The 25,119-nt window shown below is 36.9% G+C and overlaps 1 protein-coding gene across 1 annotated transcript in view; it reads left to right on the top strand.

The window, feature by feature from the left end:
* Window positions 1-25,119, top strand: part of LOC111510132 (uncharacterized) — a 75,861-nt gene that overhangs the window by 27,897 nt on the left and 22,845 nt on the right. Inside the window, exon 3 of the mRNA XM_023166005.2 lies at window positions 24,583-24,823. Coding sequence (XP_023021773.2) covers window positions 24,583-24,823 — 241 coding nt within the window. The remainder of the gene's footprint in view (window positions 1-24,582; window positions 24,824-25,119) is intronic.

The following is a 25,119-nucleotide window of genomic DNA, read 5'->3' as shown; positions in this document are numbered from 1 at the left end:
GTTTTCGAGATATTTACAATTTTCTAAATCGATGCATATTACTTTATAGCCAAATTTGATTTCAATAATTTCTGTCACTCTCCGCTTGCAAATTAAGTTAATTAAAACGAGTAGGCTATGAAAGTTTTTTTATAAAAATAGAAGTTCGCTGTCACATTTTTAACTATTAATTGACAAATTCACAGTTCGGAGTTTATAAAGTGATTTTTTGGTACCATACTCGACTTTACGATTATTCAATTGGGCCCTATTTTCTCCCCTTACGTTTGAAAGAAGATGCTTACCTACATTTTTTGGAACACGAGCTTCCCCAACTTATGGAAGATGTTCCCATTGGTCTCCGAAATCACTCTTGGTTTATGCACGATGGAGCTCCTGCTCATTTTAGTGTGATAGCAAGAAATTTCTTAGACGTAGCATATCCCAACAATGGATCGGAAAAGAGGCACTGAGCATTGGCCCCCTAGGTCACCGGACCTCAATCTTTTCTTTTGGGGACACCTAAAATCACTATAGTCCGTTCATAATTTGTCGATAGCACAAAATGAGGGCCCAAGTCATAAAACGGTCGTAAAACTCGTAAAATCATAGGCGGAGGTTCCTGAGGTGTTTATTCATTAAATATAAAGCTTCAGTTTATATTCGAAACTTGCCTTGAAAGGGTGAAGTTGTTACGAACGAAAATAATTTTTGGTTTAGTACATTTTTTAATCGCATTTAATTTACGGCTCGTTGGTGTTTCGGCGTCTACGGCAGTAATTAACGTCTCTAATATTTATTTTGCGAATTTTGTGCAGTGCGTGAGTAACTTTCTTTCATATTCCTACAAACATATACGTACCTTTCGTTCCTGCTTGTTTTGTTTGATTGCTTGCGATGGCTTCGTCATCATCATCAACATCATCAAGTTTTACACCGGTACTGTTGCGTACAGTCAGTATAAGTCTGTCTATTCACCAAGAGAGAAGACTATTGTTTTGAACGTTCACGATGCTCTGGTTTCTCAGAATCCCACAAACACTGTTCAGAACATAATCAAGAGTTGTGCCAACATGACGGGCGTAGGGGAGTCAACAATATATAGGTTCCTATCAGAAAGAAAAAAAAAAGGTATAGCTAACCCAAATACAAACGAATACTTAAAGAGGGGGAGAAAACCTATTGAAATTGATGAATTTGCCAAAAATGGTATTCGAAGGAAAATTCACGAATTTTTTTACAAAAAAGAAATACCCAACTTAAACAAAATTTTACAAGAAGTTAGAGACGACCCGGATTTGCCTCATGTCGGACGAACCAAATTGTGGCAAGTTTTAAAAGAATTAAATTTCCGGTGGGAGAAATCAGACCGAAAATCACTTTTGATTGACCGGGAAGAGATAATATGTTGGAGAAAAAAGTATCTAAGATCTATACGAAAATTTCGGGCTGAAGGAAGGCCAATTTACTATCAGGACGAAACGTGGGTAAACGCAGGTCATACTCTCATAAAAATTTGGACAGATAATAATATATCAAGCTCCAGGCAAGCCTTTATGGAAGGTTGGTCTACTGGTATTTCCCCACCCTCTGGTAAAGGCAGTAGTTTAATAGTTTCTCACATTGGCAGTGAAAAAGGATTTGCTAAGCATGGTTTGTTGGAATTTGAATCCAAAAGCACAAAGGACTATCACGAGGAGATGACAGCTGATGTTTTCGAAGAGTATTTTGAGCAGATGATTGAACATATACCACCAAACTCAATTATAGTATTAGATAATGCACCTTATCATTCACGACTAGTTGAAAGACTTCCAACGACTGCGTGGAAGAAACAGGATATCATTGACTGGCTGCGGAATAAGTCCCTGCCTTACGAAGATGGAATGGTTAAAGCAGAACTTTTAAAAATTGCCCGGCAACACAAATCTAAGTTCAAGAAATACGTAGTTGACAAAATGGCGGAAAGACGAAACATCACAGTCCTTAGACTTCCACCCTACCACTGCGAATTAAATCCAATTGAACTCATTTGGGCACAAATGAAAAGCTATGTGGCTAGAAAAAATACGTCATATAAAATACAAGCTGTACGTGAATTGTTATATGAGTCTTTACAGCATATTACAGAACAAAATTGGCGAGATGCAGTAAGACATGCAATAGAAGAAGAACAAAAAATGTGGGATCTTGACAATATAATTGATGCGACTGTAGAGACACAACCGCTAATTATTAACCTGCAAGACGACTCGGATTTCGAAGATGATCCTGTTTATTTTGAATTTGAATAGTTTTGTAAGTAATCGTAGTTTATATCATTTAAAAATAGGTATTAATTAAATAAATGTATCTTTTACAAATTGCAAGTAACTTATTATTTTTGAATAAAATAAAGAATTTTTTTTAAAATAAAAATTACAGTTTACAGTACCTACAGTTTAAGAATATTAATATATTTATTTATTTAAAGTAACTAATGTTTTAATCATATACTCTACGACACTGGTCACTCATTTCCACTCAAAATACCTACATAATCGGATTAAAAGTTTTATAGCTGTATTGTATTTCTTAAGATACAAGGTGGGTTAGTCGAAAAAATCTTAAACTGCCAGTTTTAGTTTGGTTTTTGTTATTATATCATATTAGCTGTTCTCTCTGTATTTCAGTTCTCTAATGAGGGTCAAACTTGCAGTGAGCTATCAACAAATTATGAACGGACTATAGTTTATGCTAACCCCATTGAAACCCCCAATTAGATAAACAGGTAGATTTGGAAAACCCAATTACAATGCAATATTACTTCTCTAGAAAACAAGTTAAATTATTAATATGTTCTTGTATTCCTGGTATTTCATGAAAGCAATGGTGAATAATTAACTTCTTGTGTCCCCAACGAAACTATAAATATTGGCGCTACAGTTTCGGAAGCAGATATGTTAAGAATCTTTTTTTAATCTAGTTAAACGTTTCCGAGATAGCTGAAAAAACCATCTGTATAGTCCGATTTGCGAATAGATTGGTTAAAATAAGTCCGTACTTTGTGTGCAGGTATCCAACGCGTTTATTGATTTTCCGCTTCGGCATTCAGTAGCATTCTATGCTCGAAGGCACATCAAACCAACATAACTATAAAGCTCGTTTGATAACTATTATGAACCGACGGTCGTTTCGGTTTCACTTTGTTTACACACCTGAACGAACAATATATCTATCCATCACGAATTTAATTTGAAACAATGTGTTTCACTACAATATCGCCTGAGAGCAAAAAATCTCTTTCTGTTCAGCCACATATTCAGTTTTGTAGACCAGAGGAGTCTAGTGTACCTCCGCAAACCTTAGAGACCGAATAAGTTTAGAAATGTTGTAGTTTTTTAGTCCTGTACATGACAACAGGCTTTTATACGCCTTTGACAGTTTAGAAATCGGAGAAACGCGGAATGAGATCTATGAACATTCACTACTATATTGTGTGTGAGTGATTTGTAGAGGGCTGTTGAAAAAATATAGTGAATGTTCAAATTTCACGGGCACTCTTGAAGGAAATACTTCTGGAAAACTTCGCAAATATTTTCAACAAGATAGTGTTGCTAATTTTGTGAATTTTACCTTTGTTTGTCCGGATTTATCCCTGAGCATGCAGGGCAGATGAATTAGCGTATGAGTTTATTATTTTTGGGGATGTTTCAAATGAATATTTGTTGAATATATCAAAATTATTGATTTTCATGAAATACCCACAAAAACTCGCATGATATTTCATACATAAAACATAGATAACATTCCCCCACCAGAAAACATCACACTCATGAATCGAGTCAATAAAGGAAACCGTATGGACATCTGGGAAAACCTAAACATCCATCAAAAGGCATAATTCACTTATCGAGGAACAAATACAAATCAAAACACAGCAAAGCATAATATTCAATATACTCCACAAAACAATACACATTCCTAGAAACAACGAAGTTGTAACCCAAGTACAGGCAAATGTAAAGAGAAATCCGGATAAAAGGTGAGGACAAATACCTGCACTATGGCGTTCTAACCATATAAAAGAACAAACAATTATATTATATGTGTATATATATATATATATATATATATATATATATATATATATATATATATATATATATATATATATATATATATATATATATTCAGGTGAAAAGACCTTACTCCTTGCCTGTCATGTAAGACCTACGACTATCGGTCGAAACCAAATCGACCAAATAGAATTAATTTCTGCTTTTCATAGTGGAAAATGACTCGCGACGAATCTTTCAAATCAGAGAAATCGTTTGTCCGAGATACGGCTAGCGCTGTGTATTTGAGTGAGTTAGTTGAAAGGGAAGCCGGACATAATGGCGCCGTTATGCGTTACGTTACCAAGAAGTTTACCCTCCCATAAGAAGTTGTCACTTCAACCGCCTGATATTTCACATCATGACAATGCTAATTTCGGCAACTTCATTCGGTAGTTTATAGGGCTTCATAGAATTAAATTCTGTTAAAGTCTGTTCTCAAGGCATGTAATGCCTTGAGAACAGGCATGTAATGCCTGTTGCGATATCACAAGACATGTAATGCCTGTTGCGATATCACAAGGCATGTAATGCCTTGAGAACAGATTCATTCGTCTTCCAGTTCACCAGCAACAACCCCATGAAATGAATTCGTAATGTATGCTCGAATTTTTTACACCCCCGTTTAACATAAAAGATCAACGAAACCCATTTAATTTTCCTCTTAAGTCATTATTCGGGTTTCCTCCATTCCCACGTTCTAGAATCGCTCTCGTCAAAAGGAAACTTTTCACTCCATATAAAGAAATCCAGAACATGATTACTTTGTTGCAAGGTTCTCATCGAGAACGGCAGAATTTCACAAAATGAATATCCCATTCTGCTGTTTTTGTTGCGGAGTGTATTATTTATTAAACTCCTCAAGCGAAGTCGGTCGCGCTCCCCGGTCGATAAAGGGGAGGATTCTCCCTCGCTAAACATACTTCTAGGGAAAACTAATAAATTTCCGACAGAGCATGAATTGAGCAGGTGTTTTTGTCAATTACTTTTCATATATACGAGGTCGTGTTTGTCTATTTTAACACGCTTTTATTAGCTTCACCTTGTATGTATGTTTGTTTGTTTGTAACTCTCACGCTCAAATTATGTATTTGACATAATCATCGACATTATTACTTGATCCATTCCATATATTCCATTATTTTTAATATTTGTTCCACAATACAGTGTGTCAATTTGAAAACTTCCCACCCTCAATATCTCCCTTCCAGTACATAATATGAAAAAATGGTCAGACAGGTCAACTTTATTTGCAAGGGGGACACTCTGAATGAATATTTTCAACCCTCGGGGTTCAACCCCCTAGGAGGGGTGGATGTTACCCTCAGAATTTCAAATGGAAAGGGGGGTCAAGTGGCACATCATTTTGAAGGGCATTCAATTCTCTTGCCAATGATACCTTTTTCATTAGTTTTTGATGAGCAGTTTTTGAACAATAACGTTCCAAACGAACGGTGATTAGAAGTGAATAAGAATAAATGATTAAAACTCGCCCGCACTAGATGTTTGGTATTCAGGTTGGTATTCAAAACAAATGATTGTAATGGACTATTGGAAAAGGTGAGCATCGTACTAGGTAGCATCGTTCCAACCCTTGAGTAATATTCGAATTCGTGGATGTGAGAGGAATGTAGAACTACTTAGTTAACGAAATACGCATCGAGTGCAAACAAAAAATACTAAATTGCAAAAAACAAATTTCAACCATCTTGTTACGCTTTATCTGATAATATGTTCAAAATGTTGTCCATTCTGCTCTAAACAGTAATACAGTCTGTTTTCGAACTCCTCTCGAACATTTTGGAAAACTTCACCACTAATTGACCGGCATGCTGCTGTAATTCGTCCTTTGAGGTCATCCATATCAGTGGGCTGTGTTTTATAAACGACAGATTTGAGATATCCCCAAAGAAAAAAATCTAATGGAGTCAAATCCGGTGATCTCGGTGGCCACTCAATTGATCCCCTTCTGCCAATCCATCTCTCCCGGAATCGCTCGTTCAACCATTGTCGGACGGGGCGAAAATAATGAGGTGGCGCACCGTCCTGTTGGAAATGTAACAAATCTTCCTGCAACAGTAAATTACCGTGTGCATCAATTTGAGTTTCGAGCTCGTGAGTTATAAGTGGATCGATAGGTGCTTGAAGCATATCTAGGTACAGATCACCATTCAAGTTTTCTTCAAAAAATAAAGGTCCGATAATGGCATTTCCAAGAATACCAGCCCAAACATTAACTTTTTGTGGGTGTTGTGTATGTCCTTCTCGAAAATTGTGAGGGTTTTCGTCACTCCAATAGCGACAATTTTGCCTATTAACATTGCCATTCAGGAAAAATGAACATTCATCACTGAAACAGATATTGAACAGAAGATTAGGTAAAGCATTGATTCGAAGAGTCATGATTTCACAGAATTCTATTCTTCTGTCATAATCATCCTCATGGAGCTCGTGGAGAATCTGCATTTTATATGGATGAAATTTGTGCATTTTCAGTGCTTTCCTTACAGTCTCGTGTGACATTCCCGTCTGTTCTGCTACTGATCGTAAGGAGCTAGTCGGCTCTGCAGCAAATGTTCCCAACACCTCAATTTGAGCATCCTCATTCAGTACTCTGGGGTTATTCCTTTTTTTATTCTTCACCGAACCAGTTTCGGAAAACTTTGTCACCAAATCAAGCACATACCGGTGACTTATATTAAGATTTGGATTTCTTTCATTAAAAAGAGATGCCGCCCTTCGTGCGCACTTGCCCACCTCTCCATAAATAAAAATTATTTCAATTCGGTCTTGGATAGTGTAAACCATTCTTACAATTTATACACTTTCTAAGGTATCGCTGATCAGCTCAACAAATGAAACTGAAATGATAGTACTACCAAATGGCTTGAATGCGATGAACACCTTTTTTGCTCAAAAAACGATACTTTTTATAGCAGAAGTAACAAAAAAGGGATAAGAGTTTTAAATCCGATAATAAACCCAAATGAAAGTCACCGAAATCAGATAACTAATTAATGTAAATTTTTTGAGGCTTGTCTAATTTTACCCCTGATGGAAAGTTGAAAAGCTGACCCGTCATCACAAGTTTTACTTATAAGAGAGTCAATAAATTGTATTTCTTTGCATACTAACTTGATAACCAGGCATTTTAGTATAGGCCAATTCTAATTACTTCTATTAGTTTAGAACTACATTTTCGGATACTGCTGATCGGAAAATAATAAATGAGGGCACCGTCGGCAAGCGAATTGAATGCCCTTCAAAATGATGTGCCACTTGACCCCCCTTTCCATTTGAAATTCTGAGGGTAACATCCACCCCTCCTAGGGGGTTGAACCCCGAGGGTTGAAAATATTCATTCAGAGTGTCCCCCTTGCAAATAAAGTTGACCTGTCTGACCATTTTTTCATATTATGTACTGGAAGGGAGATATTGAGGGTGGGAAGTTTTCAAATTGACACACTGTATATACTCTGTAATAAGAGCATTTCCTGTAACTGGGCACTCCTGTTGGAAATAAATCGTGTTTTTTTTCATTGAGAAGCTGATATGACTGTGATAGAGAAAAATAGATGTTCTACTACCCGTAACTGTTATTTTCCAAGTAATGTTACGTAAATGACAAACGTCGATCAGTCATCTGAGAAAGGAAACCTTTCAGTTAACCCGTCAAATTTCCATTTTCAATAACTCGGTAATCCAGCATTTCACTCAATTTTCCATTCCCGTCCACTTGATAATGATAAGCGCCCTTCCAACTCGGAAAATACAGGCTACGTCGAAAATAATAAACAAGGACCGGGAACTAAACGAATTCGGCTGGACCAGCGGAATATTCTTCTCGAACATTGGTAACTTTTACAGACGACTCGGTTGGACTGCTGTTTGTTTTGTTGCACGCTGTGACATATTCCAGATTTAGGGGAACCCATTGTGTTGTTCTCCTTCAATCTGGTGGCGTTATAATTGTGTCTTGGGACTTTTAATATACATATTCAAAACTCTGAAACGGTATTGTACAAAAGTATTCCATTTTCGGTACTTTCGCTAACGAGAATAGTTGGAATAATTCAGTAGTATGTCATTAATGCGAGGGGTTCGATAAAAAGTCAAGTGATAGCTTCTTTAAAGGGATACAAAGTTGCTTACTTACTGATTCTGTTTTCTATTTAATTTCGTTCTTAACAAAGCTACAGGTTTCGAATACCTCATGAAATACAATTACAAATAGCATTGACATAATACAGTGTAAATAACATTAATATGCGACAGATTGTTGACAATTCAATAACATATAAAACATTAATATGAAACACATCGATAGAATTTTCAATGTTTTATGAGAATTTTCGGCTGAATTCAATATTTTTCAATTCTAGGAAACTTTTCTTTGGTATTCTTTTCTTACATGTTCCTTATGAATCGTTCTTCCATTCATAAAATAATTATCTATTATTCTGTCTAATCATTATTAGATAATTGGTACAGTAGGTCTGGATCGTTTTTTATATTATATGAAATTTCTGGATTCAAAAAGTAAAAATTTTGCTTGTTCACTGATCCTGAAACCAAAAGTTGTGTCATCAGCATAGATGATTGTCTCTTTTATTAACGTATTTGATGAAGGTAAACAATGAATCGAAGGGGGCCCAATGTGGATTCCTGAGGAACTCCTTTTTTTATTGATTGGAGATGGACGCATGGACGGACGGTCAGAGGGATGGATTGTTGGGTAAAGATGGATAGATTAAGGGATGGATGGACGGAAAAACTGACGGATGAAAGGACGGAGAGATGGATGGATGGATGGACAGACGGACGGAGGGATGGATGGATGGATGGATGGAAGAACGGACGGACGGAGGGATAGATGGATGGAAGGACGGACGGATGGACGGACGGAGAGATAGATGGATGGATGGACGGAAGGACGGACGGAGAGATGGATGGACAGATGGACAGACGGAGGGATCGATGGACGGATGGAAGGACGAACGGAGGGAGGGATTTATAAATGTATGAATGGATGGACGGACGGACGGACGGACGGACGGAGGGATGGATGGATGGATAGACGGAGGGATGGATGGATGGATAACAGGACGCACGGAGGGAGGAATGGATGGATGGATGGACGGACGGACGAATGAATGGACGGAGGGATGGATGGATGGATGGATGAAAGAGCGGACGGACGGACGGACGGAGGGATGGATGGATGGAAGGACGGACGGATGGACGGACGGAGAGATAGATGGATGGATGGACGGAAGGACGGACGGAGAGATGGATGGATGGATTGATGGATGGACAGACGGAGGGATGGATGGATGGAAGGACGAACGGAGGGAGGGATGGATAAATGTATGAATGGATGGACTGACGGAGGGATGGATGGAAGGACGGACGGATGGACGGACGGAGAGATAGATGAATGGATGGACGGAAGGACGGACGGAGAGATGGATGGATGGATGGAAGGACGAACGGAGGGAGGGATGGATAAATGTATGAATGGATGGACGGACGGACGGACGAAGGGATGGATGGATGGATGGACGGAGGGATGGATGGATGGATGAAAGGACGAACGGAGGGAGGAATGGATGGATGGATGGACAGACGGACGAATGAATGGACGGAGGGAGGGATGGATGGATGGATGGAAGAACGGACGGACGGAGGGATGGATGGATGGAAGGACGGACGGATGGACGGACGGAGAGATAAATGGATGGATGGACGGAAGGACGGACGGAGAGATGGATGGATGTATGGACAGATGGACAGACGGAGGGATGGATGGATGGATGGAAGAACGAACGGAGGGAGGGATGGATAAATGTATGAATGGACGGATGGACGGAGGGATGGATAGAGATGGAGGGATGGATGGACGGATAGAGGGAAGGATGAATGGATGATCGGAAGAACGGACGGAGAGATGGATGGATAAATATATGGGTGGAAGGACGGAAGGATGGATGGACGGAAGGACGGACGGATGGTTGGACGGAGTGGTGGATGGATGGATGGAAGAACGAACGGAGGGAGGAATGGATGGTTGGATGGACGGACGGACGGATGAATGGATGGACGGACGGAGGGAGGAATGGACGGATAGAGATGGAGGGATGGATGGACGGACGGACGGATAGAGGGAAGGATGGATTGATGACCGGAAGAACGAACGGAGAGATGAATGGATAAATGGATGGATTGATGGACGGACGGACGGAGGGATGGATGGATGGAAGGACGGACGGAAGGAGGGATGGATGGATGGATGGATGAATGAATAGATGGATGGATGGACGGAGGGAGGGAGGGATGGATGGATGGGTGGGATTATCGAGGTCTTGCATTTCAATGTGTAATTACGTAGTTATTAAACAAATGAGCAGTGAGCCTACAATACGGTTATTTTGAAAATTAGGTTTAATAGTTTCAACTTGTTCTGCATTTTCAACAGTAAAAAATGGTCTTGTAATCAACTATAAGAAATTAATGAACGAATAATTGATTTAGCCAAAGTTCTCTTTCTACACTTAGCGGCAGTTTACTTTTTGTAACAAAAAAACGCGAAACATTGCTGTATGGAATTCTGTTCTGATAATGATATGGGCTTTTTTGGCATTAAAATAACAGTGTTTCATTGAAACATGTCATTTATATTGATTGTGGCTGTTTTGAATAACAATAACATGAGCTTTGTATCCTTGTTTCATCAATCGACGAGTTCGATGTGTTCCTTTTTTGTCTCGGTCATATTTAATCATTATCATTACAGAACTATTCGCAATTAGATTCCATTTATCGTTGTTTTTGTCGTATCTATCCACCTATTATTCAGCAATTAGGCTTGTTCAAGTTAAAATCGTGAATAAGTCATTGAAACCTATCATCATTAATTATTCCATATATTCGTTCTATTGTTACGTCATGTTATGTGTGTTCGTTACTCATAATAAAGCGTGAGCTAATTTTTAAACAATATTTTTTTTTTCGTTTTAAATTTCGAGAATATGAACAGAAAGTCATGGTATAATGAACATGTCCATAATCCACCATAGTCAGTTTTTTCATTTGTTAGGAAAACGTTAAAAATAAAGAAGCTTCAGCTCATGTTATCGTGTTGGTCATTCCATTGATCCTCTTCTAGGATGACGAACCATGGGTATATGGTTACGACATCGCAATCAGTTTACTTACCAATACAGTGATGTAAAGTAATTCGTTTTTTTTTTTTTGTTACAGGTAAGATCTTCTTTCATAAGATTCAACATCGCCGCCGTCGGTAAGATATTTAAATCATTCCAAAAACATATCAAACCATTATGTAACGAATGAATAATTTCTGGATTCATGCAGCCACGATCAAAAACGCTTTAGGTACCCCTCGAAATGACGTTCAAAAGGAATGGTAACAATACTTGACTCGCTTGACTTGCTTTGTATTCTTCAATATGAAACACTCTGCGAACCTCGTTGTATTTAATTATGCGTTCTCTTCTCATTTCTACGGTTATTATCGTTCTTTGTCGAATTCGCTACAATATTGCGAATTCTTCATCAAAAATTCTCATGCATTCCAAAGAATATATCTGTTGGGTTACAATGCATACCTAGAGACTCCAATGAAGGCTAATAACATGGTTGTCAGGAGTCCTCGTGTTCGTAGAGACATAGGCGTGCTGTACGGTCTATACGTAGTCAACCCGAACGGCTGAATAAAATACTATAGTCCAGTCCATTCGGTATTAACTGAGAGAGAAAACAACATAATCGTCCTCTCAAGCTATGCCCCTTGAGGAAGCCATCAAAATAGGGACTAGCGGCAAAGAACTTCAAAAGAGGCGGCCGACGCTGTTTATCATATTGCGTTAAATATAGAATTAATAGGCGTCGGGCTGGGGTGCCTATATGGTGCCTATATTCTGTATTATGCAAAGATAATTTAAATGTCGTGATAACTAATTTTGTTTAAATATTTTATTTTGAGAAGGAAAATTTATATTTGAAATAGTTTTTTATTTGGGATTGTTACCTTCTACAGACCTATAAAATGATCAGAATATTGAATTCAAAAATAAAGACAATTGTAGAAAGAGCAATAAATTACTGCTCAAATTGGTCAGTAACTTGAATTTATAAAATTTTGCATATGAACATTAATATGTATCATCTGGTGACATTTCAAAGACACTCCATTTTTTTATTCAACCTATTTAGATCAAAACATTATAGTTTGTAGTTATAATTCGTCTTTTGATGTAAATCGATTTGATATTATTATTATTGACACTGATAATATCAAATTAGTCGTAGGTTTGATAGTGAAGATGGATAAAGTTTTCGAAATGTCACCAGATTAGTATACAAAAAAATTTCTTTCCGCGGTTATAAATTTCAACAGCTGAATTTCTGGTTCTGGCTTTCGGTTCATGTCTTTCTTTATTTCTCTTAAATAGTTTCTTCTCCACTCCACAACCACTGATTTTTCTGTTAACATGCTCTTTCTATCTTGTTTTCCAAAAGTAAAGTTCACTTCTTGTAATGTCTTTCATAATCTAGTTCTTTTTGTATCTTGTTGTATGTAACTGACAAAACTTCATTTAATGTAGGTATTTCGTTTTTTATGTAAAAAAAATGTACTGTTCTCCTAATAGAATGCTTGACTTCTTCGTCGATAACCAAAATACTTCTCTGCTCCAAAAAGCTGTTGTTCCTTAAGAATTCTAAAAATTGTTGATCTGTTGACACCGGTCATACTCGCGCGTGCTGAAGAACTTTAGACATTCATAACAATTCTTTTTCATTTATATTTAATGCTGACGGTTTCGGACGCTTCAAGGTTGCCGAACAACTATCTTCCATGTTGTATAGCTTTTTATTCAACGCCCTCTCGCAGTAAACCGAAGAATATCACTAAGACTAAGATTAAGACTAACCCCTCTACCACGGCCTTTAAACTCCCACAGAAAATAATGTTTTATATCCCTCCTATGGAAAAAGCCAAGTCTATCCTATTGATGGGTGCAATATAATTCAAAGGAATGTCTATTTATACCGCCTTCAAAAAAACAATGTTTTTTCCATACCCTTCAACTGTATCTTATAAGGTTTTACACCCAAATCCTTTCGTAAAATTCTCCACTTAGTGGAGTAACAGAGGCCCAGTTGCTGCGAACGGCGGCGAATCTACATTTCACGGTCATCACGAACACTGGCGAATACAGCCGCAATATTTTCTTCGGTCCTCACTCTACGTATGCGTGTTGGTGGTTTAATGTCCAATAATGTAAACTGGGTTCAAAATTTAGTCACTAGCTTCCGAATAGCTCCCTCAGTAGGCCGACGAAACTGCCCATAAATTGGAGGAGGTGCAGGATGCACTTTCTTCACCGAGCATGAATTTTGATAATAAAATTCAATAATTTGCAGGCGTTGTTCATTCGTAAGTCGATTCATGGTTAAATTATGGACCAAACTGAATAAGTTTGACAATGACACAAGATACGATTCACGCATGATCTGTCAAAAACAGTGTTGACAAAAATTACTCATTAGTACGCCTATGAAACAGCCACTCGAAAATGATTCATTCCTCCGCTGCTCAAGTACATAAACTATAATCAGTAATGATTTTACAAACTGAAAAATATAGAAATGGAATCTCTACTTGGCCATTTATTTCCATTGTTCAGATTGACTCTGCTTGGACGACTATGTTCGATTCGAAGAGGCAGAACTGTAGAAATGGTGTATACACATTTATCGATTCATTTGCAGATTCTGTATTCGAGTGTTGTTTATGTCCCTCGATATTTACGTTTCATATTCCGACGAAATTTATAGCGGCCATTAGCATTTAGACTTCGGTATGGAGAAGCATAACCGTCGTTTTGAGTTTCGTCGAATAAAAATTGAGGTTGTACTTAGTCGTCGAGATTTGTTGATGGTCGCCTAAATATAAATCTCGACCGAGAGATAAGTGGAAACAACTCGAGAGCAAAGTTGCGACTCTGTTGTATTTGCTGATAATTGGAATCGTTAAAAAAAGCGTTGTCTTAGGTTTAGAATTGATTCCTTTCGTTGGCCGAAAGTTTATTGCTAAAAAAAACATATGGATATTTAGAATGACAGGCACCACTTGGGATGTTTCGAGTAGGTACTCATTGTTAACACTTTCATGGGTTGAAACAAGGGCCCAAGTGGTTGACCCTTCTCGAATACATTTATGATTTCGACCATATTGTCAGTGATGATTATTCAAAAGTGACTTCGAAGACATTTTCAGCCGAAGCATTCATATTTTCTTTTTCATATTTTGTTTGTCATTGTGTTTTGTTGTTGATGAATTTTACTGTCCCAACCAGTGACGGCTCGTGCATTGGAGAACAGGGGAGGCTTAAGTCATAATAATAATAATAATAATAATAATAATCTCTTTATTTACTCAGATTGATTTGTATAACCACAAGAGCAGAAGTACAAATGAAAAAGAGGAAAACGTCAATGTACAATATTGAAAAGAAATAAAACTATACGAAATAGATAATGTCACAAAGTTATAAATTAAAAAATGTGTAAAAAATAAAATAAATTATATCTATATACACACATATATACACACACACATATACACATATGTACACATACACACACATATGTATACACATATATACACATACACGCATATATACAACATACACGATGTATACCACATAAATATAATAATAGATAATTGTTTTCTATACACACATATAGTATTGGATTACAAATAAAAGTCATCAATACTGTAGCAGTTCTTTGACAGAAGAAGTTGCTTCAGTCTTGATTTAAAAATGTGTAAATTTTCAGAATTTCTGATATTGTCGGGGAGTTTATTAAAAAGTTTGCAGCCTTGAAACTCAAAACTTCTTTGGAAAAGAGCAGTGCGATGTTGACTAGATAATAATAAGTGGGCATTCCGAGTAGAGTGATTATGACAGGCTCTGTTAGCAGCTAAAGTGTTTCTATTTCGATAGATATATGTGCAAGCTTCCATTATGTATACTCCTGCTAGCGTTAATATTTTCAAATGCTGAAAAGTTTCTCTACAAGAATCTCTATAGCCCAACTTAGCAATGATCCTAATAGCATACTTTTGTATAAAAAACACACGAGACACGGTAGAGGATGTGCCCCAGTTAAGGATGCCATATCTAAGATGCGAATTGAAGTTTGCGTAATAGACAGTTAATAAAATACTTTGACCACAATGGTGGGATAGAAACCTAAGAGAATAACAGGCTTTTCTAAGTTTATTACATAAGTGGTCAATATGTGTCCTCCATTGAAGTTTGTCATCAAAAATAACACCCAACATTTTTGTTGACTTGGTTAGGTTCAATTTTAAAGCAGTATCATCAAACAGATTCAACTCATATTGTTGCCCAGTATTCATCTTGAAATTTAACAAGTTAGTTTTGGCTTCATTCAACATTAAATTGTTTTTCTTTGACCACATAATAACTTTTTTGTAGGTCTCTAGAGCTGTGTTTTTCGCGGAGTCCATATCGTTTTCAATAATTAATATATTAGTATCATCAGCATAACATGTACAGTGAATGGCCGAGTTCTTATTTAGGTACACTGATAAGTCATTGGCAAAAGCTAAATACAAGAAGGGTCCTAGAATGGATCCCTGTGGTACCCCATCCTCAATATTTCTTTCAGTACTTAGACTTTTTCCAACTTTGACTACTTGCCTTCTCTTATATAAGTATGAGTTTAGTAAGGATAGGGGTATTCCTCTTACACCATATCTTGAAAGTTTGTCCAGCAAAAGATTATGGTTCACACAATCGAAAGCCCTTGAAAAGTCAATAAATAATCCTAAAACACATTTCTTTTTGTCTAGGGCACTTACCATTCGATTTTGAAATTCACACAGTGCTGTATCAGTACTTTTTTTCTTAGTGAAACCATGTTGTGAGGGCGATAACAAGTTATTTGCTATGAAATAGGATTCCAATTGTTCTTTTATATTAATTTCATAAAGTTTAGAGATACTTGAAAGAATACTAATTGCTCTATAGTTATCCATATTGTTAGGATCACCTTTTTTAAAAATAGGAGATACACTAGCAAGTTTAAGATTGGTAGGGAAGATCCCTTTTGAGGTTGAGAGATTAATTAAAAAGGTCAGGACACCACATAGTTCATTAGAGCAAATTTTCATTATTTTATTGGAGATTTCATCAATCCCAGTGGAGTTAGAGTTTTTCAATCTGTTAATCATTTGTGTGAGTTCCCATTCAGTAATTGGAAACATAAAAAAGCTTGAGTTATTTAAGGTGACATTGCTCTCGAGAAACTTTGTGTCAACGGAGAAGTTTTCAGATATAGTCCTAGTAAAATGTAGATTAAATTTTTCAGCTATCATTTCATCTGAATATTGAATATCATTGACTGTTATAACTATTTCACTATGTTTCATAGTTTTTTTTTTGTAATTCATTAATTATGGCCCAAGTTGTTTTAGATTTGTTGCATGAGTTTAATATCAACTCATCATAATATTGTCTATTCAGCGATTGCAGTTTCTCTCTGTATTCTTTATTGCACTTCTTACATTCTTCCTTATATCTATTATCATGTCTAGCTAATGTATTAAGTAACGAAACTTTATTTTTTAACTCCCTTATTTCACGAGTCATCATTATTTTGTGTGAAGTAATTTTTTTTGGTCGCCCTAAGGTAATTTTTCTTTTTGGGAACGATATTTCAAAATAATATGTTAGAGTTTTACTAAAAGCATCATATGCTAAGTTGGGACAACTCTGAGCACATACATCTGCCCAGTCTTCTTGTGATAAATAATTACGAAATCTCACAATATTTTCATTGCATATAGAAAATATACAAACAAAAAAGCCCGCCGGAGGCGCGAATATTTCTATGTTGTTGCTCAATACTAAAAAGTGCATGAGAAGCTATGGACTTTATTTTAGTTTGTAAACCATTTGAATGGCCGGCCATGACCACAGCCCCATCATAGTTTTGCGCAATTAACTTTTGCCTAAAATTACAGTCGTACACTAACGGAGACCAACTGGAGGCTAGCCTCCTCTAGCGCTATAATTTCTGCAACTGAAATTATAAATTGGGACGTATTTCTCTGGTTGGATTGGTCTCGTGGAGCCTGTGTTTCTTAAAGCGGTCGGAGACTGGGCTCCCTTGCAACGTATGACATTTATTATTTAGTGTTGATAGTTTATTCGTTATTCATTTATGGGCGATGCGTTTGAGTTTTGTTGATGCAAGATACAGTGTGGTACGTACTACGTAGTGAGTGATAGTGTTTTTTCGGGCATATTATGTATTCATATTAAAAATTAAAGGTAAAGTAATGATACCTAAGGATTTATAGAAAAAAATAATCATAATTATTTGTCAATATATTTTAATTTATTGCGATGAATAGACTCAAATTTTATGGGGAGGCTAAGCCTCCCTTGCCTCCTCTGACTAGCCGCCGGTGGTCCCAACAAAAGTTATATATCAGAGTTGGTGAAAAATACCTATTTTGAGTATTTTGGGGTGGTCTTGGATAAACATGAGAAGTCTTGGGCTCCTGATTGTATATTTGTAAATCTTGTGTGGAGTATGTAAGATTATGGAAATGTGGTAAAAGGAGTGCCTTTAAGTTTGAAACACCAACTATTTGGCGAGAACCAAAAATTATACCGATGACTGTTTCTTTTGTAGTGTGAACATAAGCGGTTTAAACACTAAAAAACAAGCTAAATGACAGTACCCAAGTACTAGTTGTGTTCAGCTTCCAGTGCAGCGTTTGCCTGACCTTTCAGTGCCTAAAAATATATCTGAACCCTTAGAACAAGACAATGAACGACTAAGTTCACCACAAAATGATACTGATTTTGAAGGTATGTCAAACGAACCAGAGTGTTTTTCCCAAAATGAGTTCAATGATCTTATAAGAGATTTAAATCTCTCTAAACAGTCTTCAGAATTGAAATAACTCAACAGTTCCAGCGGTTCATAACACAGAGCTCTCTAAATTAGGTATTGACAGTTGACATTAGTGTTCTGTGCAAATATTCGTGCTACATTGTTGCCACATCAAGATGCAAACTAGTTGGAAAAGGAGCTTCTCGTCTTCCTCTCACGCCTTTTATTTCTCCGGGTATTCGTAAAGTTTTGTCGCAAACCCGTTAGGTTTATATTAAATTCTTTGTCGACGACAAAATACAAATACCAAAGGGCTGGTCGAAACGACCTGGGGAAATATTCAAATGAAATTAGTCGATTGATTTTATGAGCGAACTCATGCAGTCGTGTAATTTGTGATTCGGTTCTAGTGGAGCTGGATGAAAAGTAAAGTTCTAATCGGTTTGTAATCAAGTTAGATCTTCAGATATGGGGGTTCCATTATAAATTCATTGACTATTATAACTATATACATATTTGATCTGTAGAATGTGGAATATCTGGTGTAACGTGAAAACACTATTAAAAATACTTCGCCACCAGAATTAAAATACTCTCTCTCTCTCTCTCTCTCTCTCTCTCTCTCTCTCTCTCTCTCTCGACACGTATTTCTCTAACCAAGTCGCTGGACAGTTTACATTAAAACAGCCTCATACAAAGTCTTGGAAATAGAACAAAAATCAAACGTGAATGGAAACCATCCAAACGTACATTTTAATAAGGTCCAAGAATATTCCGAAATACCTTCAATGGCTATGCGAATCTCGCTCCGCATCAGACGCAACAAAAACAAAAATCGTTTTATTCTCAAAGCTCACTGGAGTCGGAGTTTTCGTTATATCGAAAATTTCTGAACGAGTTCAGCCATGAGTTTACTTTAGTTTTGTATCGGGCGGAATGTAATTAACCAGTGAAAGGTCGAGTCAGTTCAAGAATTGGCGTTCCACCTCCAGAACTTTGTGTTTAATTTTGTTGAAAATATGTTAATGGTTGGGTTTAGGAAAGTTTTGTATTAATAGCCTGTGACATTGAAAGATTATGCTTTGATGTGTCGTTCAATGAATTCAACAAATGAAAGAATGATGTAACGATTTTTGACCCCACACCTGACACCAATTATACGTGTATACTTGAAATGTCAACTGAAAGTTGTGGAATGTAATGTTGTTGTTAAAACATGATTTTCTCTTCAATGTATGTAGGAACATTTTCTATAATGATACTAAGAGCTGGGTTGATACCATATGTAGGTTAAAATTACAAGTCATCACGTCCAAAGTTTGATAATTGTGTGTGTGTGTTAATAAAGCATTGCTTCTTGGCGAAAAAAATACTGTTGAAGCCAAGGCTTGAATTGATAAACATTATGTACCAGGAAAATCAATATCTTCAATGTCTATCGTTTGTTAATGTAAATTCAATTCAGCCGTTACATTGAGTGAATCGAACCTAAACGCTATCGCTTTTATCTTTCTACTCCGCGAACCAATTACCTAAAAGTCAAAAGTTATTTATTCTGTGTTTACGGGAACGGAATAAACGTTGTTTGTCGTTCGGAGACGGCGAAAAAGGAAAAAAGCCTCTAATTAAATTCTTGCCTTCAAAGTAGCAAGTTAAATAACTCGAAATAACTTGTGAATAATGTATAAAGCAGGTTTCGAACATCATGACAATATTATTTATGACGGGAGTTTTGCGAGGAGCACAACGGATTCTCTATCTAGCTCGGATCGATACGACAAACATAGAAGATCGTAAATTGGATTTTTATTTTTTAATGGTCGAGGGAAAAGTTTTATTTTCATGCGAGGGAAGATTACTTTTATTGGGAATTGAACGGGTCTACGATTTTCAATTTGTTTCACCAGTTGCAATTTATTGGTCTGAGAACATTTTATTATTTTTATTCGAAGTTTCAAGTTGTCGAATTGATTTCTTTCGAAAATACAGTTTTCGAATGTAATTCAAAACATGTTGACCATAACCTGACCGGAAAATATTATTTTTCCAGCTAATACACTACGCATTTTTTTATAAAATTCAATTTTATGATTCAAAATAGTTGCCTTTGAGGGCTATACAACGAATATAGCGGTCATTCAATTTTTCTATATCATTTTATAGTACGATTATTCATGTAAAACATCTATAGCCGCACGTAAAACCGATTGCTGGCGTGGCGACAGATCACCATGCACAAGCGTTTGTGCGATTCTCTTCCCAGTGAGTCAGTCAGAAGGTTAGTCAGCCAGTCGGTGAGTCAGTCAGTCAGTAGTGAGTAAGACAGTCATTGAATCGATGAATCAGTCGGTTATTGGGTCAGTCAGTACGTAGTGGATAAGTCAGTAGTGCGTCGGTCAGTCAGTTGGTGAGTCAATCGCTCAATCGGTGAGTAAGTCAATAAGTTAATCGGTTAGTTAGTCAGCCAACCAGTTGTGAGTCAATCAGTCAGTAGTGTGTCAGCCAGTTAGTGAGTCAGTCAAGTTACTCAGTAGTGATTCTGTCATTCAGTCGGTGAGTCAGCCAATCGATTGGTGAGTCAGTCGGTCAGCTCGTGTGTCAGCCAGTAGTGAGTCAGACAGTCAGTCGGTGAGTCAATCGGCTGGTGAGCATGTGACTCAGTCAATCAGTAGTGAGTCAGTCGGCCAGCTCGCGAGTCAATCGGTCAGTAGTGAGTCAATCAGTCGGTGAGTCAGTCAGTTGGTTGGTGAGTCGGTGAATCAGTCGGTTATTGGGTCAGTCAGTACGTAGTGGATAAGTCAGTAGTGTGTCGGTCAGTCAGTTGGTGAGTCAATCGCTCAATCGGTGAGTAAGTCAATAAGTTAATCGGTTAGTTAGTCAGCCAACCAGTTGTGAGTGATCAATCAGTAGTGTGTCAGCCAGTTAGTGAGTCAGTCAAGTTACTCAGTAGTGGTTCTGTCATTCAGTCGGTGAGTCAGCCAATCGATTGGTGAGTCAGTCGGTCAGCTCGTGAGTCAGCCAGTAGTAAGTCAGTCAGTCAGTCGGTGAGTCAATCGGCTGGTGAGCATGTAACTCAGTCAATCAGTAGTGAGTCAGTCGGCCAGCTCGCGAGTCAGTCGGTCAGTAGTCAATCAGTCGGTGAGTCAATCGGTCGCTAAACACGTGAGTCAGTTAACCAGTAGTGAGTCAATCAGTCGGTGAGTCAGACAGCCGGTTGGTCGGTCCGTCAATGAGTCAGTCAGTCGGTGAGTCAATCGGTCGGTAAACACGTGAATCAGTTGACCAGTAGTGAGTCAATCAGTCGGTGAGTCGGTTGGTCAATGAGTCAGTCAGTCGGTGAGTCAATCGGTCGGTAAATACGTGAGTCAGTTAACCAGTAGTGAATCAATCAGTCGGTGAGTCAGTCAGTCGGTTAGACGGTCCTTCAATGAGTCAGTCAGTCGGTGCGTCATTTGGTGAGTCGGTCGGTCGGTACGTCGCCAGAAAAAACATGATCTTTGTAGGCCTCGATAGAATATCAAAGAATTCAAGATAAGAATTAAAGAATCAACAAATAACTTGTTCAATCTAGTTCAAGTACTTTGATAGAGAGAGCGAATGAATCAAAATCACTGAAGTGTGGAATAAAAACAAAAATTGTATGATTCATTCAGTTACTGGGAAATTGATCACTTTTTCTGTCATTTCCTCTTTTGTATATCTGAAATGTTTTTAATTGATTTTCATGGAACAGTATGGATGTTAGACAATAAAATTTCTTCTGAAATCAGTTTCATTTAGTTATGAACGTGATTATCCATCTCCTCATATTGAGATGTTTATATTGAACGTTCAAAATGATTATCGTCGAGAAACATCATTACCATCTTCAAATATGTTCCTAAATGTGACAATTCAAGTCGTAAAATTCGATGAAACAGATCAGAAACCAACAAAAAGTAATGGATAGATCATTGCTCTTTTCCTCTGCGGAAGAGGGTTTTCAATGCCGCTCCTTATGTAATACACACACACATTATGGTCTAATAAATTGGATTCAAAAATGCGCAGGCCTTCTCCCAAAGTTCCCATAGAAACAGTTTTGGTATTTCCGACCTCCATCCCCTCTTGAGCCGATATAAATTGTTATTTAGAATTCAGAGTAAGGTTTGCCATCAGCGGACGGATAATTTTTCCATTGGGAACAACTCATTGATTATTTGATTCTTTTTCGTTAACTGAAATTGGTAATTTTTTTGAATAATTGTATATAATAACATTCATTTAGTTTGTTGTGATAAATGTGAATGACGACGCTCGACCTGAACGCCTCAGCACATCAACAACCGGAAATTTCGAGCTTGAAGCGTGTGACTACGAAATTCGTTTCAAAGTTGCTGAATTTTGACTAAAAAACAACACTAATCATGCCTCAGCCACCGTATTTACCAGACTTGCCCTCCTGCGATTTTTTCCTGTTCTCAAGATTGAAAAGACCCATGAAAGGGCGGCGTTTTGAATGAAAGGACTATAAATATAATAAAAATGCATGACTCAGCATATACTTACGGTCTATTACTTATCACATCTTCTCTCGTCTGCTATTCCATAACGAATGAATCTAGTATCATTCTCGAAAGCATTGAACAGTCACGTTACTTGCATAGACGTGCATTTATTTTCAACTACAGCCATCAATGTTATGAAAATATTTCAATAAACCATCATTGGCCTTCTTTAATTTTCTTCCCTTTTTTCCAGGATGAAGTGGCCTTATTTAATTTTCTTTCCTTTTTTTTCTGTTATTTTTATCCTTTTTTTCAAGACGAAGAAGGCCACTTCCTTTCATTCTCGTCCTCTTTTTTCAGGATAAAGTGGCCTCTTTTAATTATTGTCTTTTTTTTTCAGAATGAAGTGGCCTTTTTTTATTTTCTTTCCTTTTTTTCAGGTTGAAGTGGCCTTTTTCAAATTTCATCCCTTTTTTCAGGATGAAATGGCCTTGTTCTGTTTTCTTCCTTTTTTCTGTTATTTTCTTCCCCTTTTTAAGGATAAAGTGGGCTTTTTTTATTTATTTTTTCCCTTTATTTCATAATGAAGTGGCCTTTTTTAATTTTCTTCCTTTTTTTTCTGTGATTTTCTTCCCTTTTTTTAGGATATAATGGCCTTCTTTTTTTTAGGATGAAGTGGCCTTCTTTCATTTTCTTCCGCTTTTTTCGGGATAAAAAAGCCTTTTTTTATTTTCTTTCCTTTTTTCTGTTATTTTCTCCTTTTTTTTAGAGTGAAGAGGCCTTCTTCAATTCTCGTCCCTTTTTTCCAGGATAAAGTGGCCCTCTTCTATTTTCTTCCGTTTTTATAGGATAAAAAGGCCTTATTTGATTTTCTTCTTTTTTTCAAAATGAAGTGGCCTCTTTTATTAATTTTTTTTTTAGAATAAAGTGGCCTTCTTTTATTTTCTTCCCTTTTTTTCAGGATGAAGTGGCCTCCTTTCATTTTCTTCCCTTTTTTTCAGGATTAGGTAGCCTTTTTTAATTTTTTTTTTCCTTTTTCTATTTTCTTCTTTTTTTGAGAATGAAGAGGCCTTCTTTAATTCTCGTCCCTTTTTTCTCAGGATGAAGTGGCCTTCTTCTATTTTCTTTCCTTTTTTTCAGGATGAGTTGGCCTTCTTCCGTTTTCTTCCCTTTTTTTAGGATAAAGTAGCCTTTTTCAATTTTTTTTCCTTTTTTTCTGTTATTTTCTTCTTTTTTTTAGAATGAAGAGGCCTTTGATTCTCGTCCCTTTTTTCTCAGGATAAAGTGGCCTTCTTTTATTTTCTTCCTTTTTTTTCAGGATGAAGTGGCCTCCTTTCATTTTCTCTCCTTTTTTCAGAATTAAGTAGCTTTTTTTAATGCCTTCCCTTTTTTTTCTGTTATTTTCTTCATTTTTTTTAGAATGAAAAGGCCTTCTTTAATTCTCGTCCTTTTTTTTCAGGATGAAGTGGCCTTCTTTAATTTTCTTCCCTTTATTTTCAGGATGAAATGGCGTTCTTTAAATCTCTTCCCTTTATTTCCAATATGAAGTAGCTTTTTTTAATTTTCTTTCCTTTATTTTCAGGATGAAATGGCGTTCTTTAAATCTCTTCCCTTTATTTCCAATATGAAGTAGCTTTTTTTAATTTTCTTTCCTTTATTTTCAGGATGAAGTGGTCTTTTTTAATTTTCTTTCCCTTTTTCAGAATGAAGTGGCCTTTATTTAATTTCCTTCCCTTTTTTTGAGGATGAAGTGGCCTTCTTTAATTTTCTTTCCTTTATTTCCAGGATGAAATGGCGTTCTTTAAATCTCTTCCCTTTATTTCCAATATGAAGTAGCCTTTTTTAATTTTCTTTCCTTTATTTTCAGGATGAAGTGGTCTTCTTTAATTTTCTTCCATTTCTTTCCCTGGAAATTAAAGATAGCCATTTCATCCTGATGAAGTGGCTATCTTTAATTTTCTTCCCTTTTTTTTCAGGATGATGTGGCCTTATTCAATTTTCTTCCTTTTTTTTTCTGGATAGAGTGGCCTTCTTTAATTTTCTTTACTTTTTTTCAGGATGAAGTGCTGGCAATTTCCGAAAAAGTCGTTATACGGGTGGATGATTTAGTGACATGGATCACGACGGAAGCGGAGTGGACTTGGGGTAGACTCGCTATGTGCGAAACAGACATGAAGAGTGGCCCGGAATCAGACGAAACGGAGTGCGTGTTGCCAAAAAAAGCTACCGGCGTCAGTTTCAGTTTGTGCGAGAGCGGTTTGGATTTTTCCGACGTGGAAATCGAAAGGAGAGCGTTAGGTGAGTCGATTGGAGTTTAGTATTCAAGTATTGTCAGTGCTAGCAATTTTTTTTTAATTTTTAATTGCTACCCAAATTTTTGTCATCTTTATTCGTTTGACCTCATTCAAATTGAATGTCTGCAGCAGTTGTTGATAGTTAACAACGCAATTGTTAGATTTTGTATTACTTGGTAAGTCCAGTGCAGTACGTTATATTTTTATTTTTGCCTAGCTATAATAATAATGATAATATCAATGGTAACACTAGTTGAAACCAGGTCTTCGTGAATTTTATACCGAAAAATGTTCATACCC

The sequence above is a fragment of the Leptinotarsa decemlineata genome, unplaced genomic scaffold, assembly GCF_025532065.1.
Source record: "Leptinotarsa decemlineata unplaced genomic scaffold, Ldec_3_MD MMD2_tig00026361_RagTag_RagTag, whole genome shotgun sequence".
NCBI lineage: Eukaryota > Metazoa > Arthropoda > Insecta > Coleoptera > Chrysomelidae > Leptinotarsa > Leptinotarsa decemlineata.
The sequence above is the reverse complement of the archived record's forward strand: the minus strand, read 5'-3'. Positions and strand labels throughout refer to the sequence as shown.